The 1684-nt window shown below is 57.8% G+C and overlaps 1 protein-coding gene across 1 annotated transcript in view; it reads right to left on the bottom strand.

Annotated features, from left to right (window-relative positions):
• The window catches only part of LOC132650553 (uncharacterized), a 3533-nt gene extending 2337 nt beyond the window's left edge, over nt 1-1196 (bottom strand). Inside the window, exon 1 of the mRNA XM_060375903.1 lies at nt 16-1196. Coding sequence (XP_060231886.1) covers nt 16-1195 — 1180 coding nt within the window. The 5' untranslated portion in view covers nt 1196. The remainder of the gene's footprint in view (nt 1-15) is intronic.
• Nucleotides 1197-1684: the final 488 nt, after the last annotated feature.

The following is a 1684-nucleotide window of genomic DNA, read 5'->3' as shown; positions in this document are numbered from 1 at the left end:
GGGGCCCCCCGTTACCTGGCGCGTCCAGGGTCCCGACGGTGTAGACGAAGCGGGTCCTCGGGGCCCGGAGCGCGGCCAGCAGCCCCAGAGGGGAGGACCCCGGCGGGGAGGAGCCCGGAGGGGCGGGGCGGGGGCGGGGCAGGCCGCAGCGGATCCTCCCGCCCCGGGGGGCGCCCGGGGCCCCTGAAGATGGCCCCGGTGTGGTCCGGGCCTGAGGGTCCAGCCTGGCCTCCTCCGTCCTGTCCATCCCAGCCTCCACCTCCTCCATCTTGTCCATCCTGGCCTCCATCTTGTCCATGTTCTCCTCCATCTTGTCCATCCTGGCCTCCATCTTGTCCATCATCTCCTCCATCTTGTCCATCCTGGCCTCCATCTTGTCCATGTTCTCCTCCATCTTGTCCATCCTGGCCTCCATCTTGTCCATCATCTCCTCCATCTTGTCCATCCTGGCCTCCATCTTGTCCATCATCTCCTCCATCTTGTCCACGTTCTCCTCCATCTTGTCCACGTTCTCCTCCATCTTGTCCACGTTCTCCTCCATCTCGTCCACGTTCTCCTCCATCTCGTCCACGTTCTCCTCCATCTCGTCCACGTTCTCCTCCATCTTGTCCACGTTCTCCTCCATCTCGTCCACGTTCTCCTCCATCTTGTCCACGTTCTCCTCCATCTTGTCCACGTTCTCCTCCATCTTGTCCACGTTCTCCTCCATCTTGTCCACGTTCTCCTCCATCTTGTCCATCATCTCCTCCATCTTGTCCACGTTCTCCTCCATCTTGTCCATCATCTCCTCCATCTTGTCCACGTTCTCCTCCATCTTGTCCACGTTCTCCTCCATCTTGTCCACGTTCTCCTCCATCTTGTCCACGTTCTCCTCCATCTTGTCCATGTTCTCCTCCATTGCGTCCATCCTGGCCTCCATCTTGTCCATTCGCTCCTCCAACCTTTCCATCTCCTCCATCGTGTCCTCCATCATCTCCGTCCTCTCCAACCTCTCCATCTCCTCTACCTTCTCCATCTCCTCCAACCTCTCCATCCTCTCCTCCACCTTCTCCATCCCAGACTCCATCTCCTCCTCCATCCTCTCCTCCATCTCCTCCTCCACCTTCTCCATCCCAGACTCCATCTCCTCCTCCATCCTCTCCTCCATCTCCTCCTCCACCTTCTCCATCCCAGACTCCATCTCCTCCTCCATCATCTCCTCCCACCTCTCCATCCCAGCCTCCATCTCCTCCTTCCCAGTCTATGTCTTCTGCACCTTCCCCATCCTCTCCTCCATCCTCTACTTCATCTCCTCCATCTTCTCCTCCACCATCTCCTCCAACCTCTCCATCCCAGTCTATATCTTCTGCATCTCCTCCTCCATCTTCTCCGTCTCCTCCTCCATCCTCTCCTCCATCTTCTCCATCTCCTCCTCCATCCTCTCCGTCTTCTCCATCCTTTTCTCCATCTTCTCCTCCATCCTCTCCATCTCCTCCGACCTCTCCAACCCAGCCTCCGTCTTCTCCATCCTCTCCTCCATCTTCTCCATCCCAGCCTATATCTTCTCCATCTCCTCCATCCTCTCCATCTTCTCCACCATCTCCTCCCACCTCTCCATCCCAGCCTCCATCTTCTCCTTCCCAGTCTATGTCTTCTGCACCTTCCCCGTCCTCTCCTCCATCCTCTACTTCATCTCCTCCATCTT

Source organism: Meriones unguiculatus (assembly GCF_030254825.1).
Source record: "Meriones unguiculatus strain TT.TT164.6M chromosome 13 unlocalized genomic scaffold, Bangor_MerUng_6.1 Chr13_unordered_Contig_2907, whole genome shotgun sequence".
NCBI lineage: Eukaryota > Metazoa > Chordata > Mammalia > Rodentia > Muridae > Meriones > Meriones unguiculatus.
Note: the sequence above shows the minus strand (reverse complement) of the source record. Positions and strands in the feature narration are given on the sequence as shown.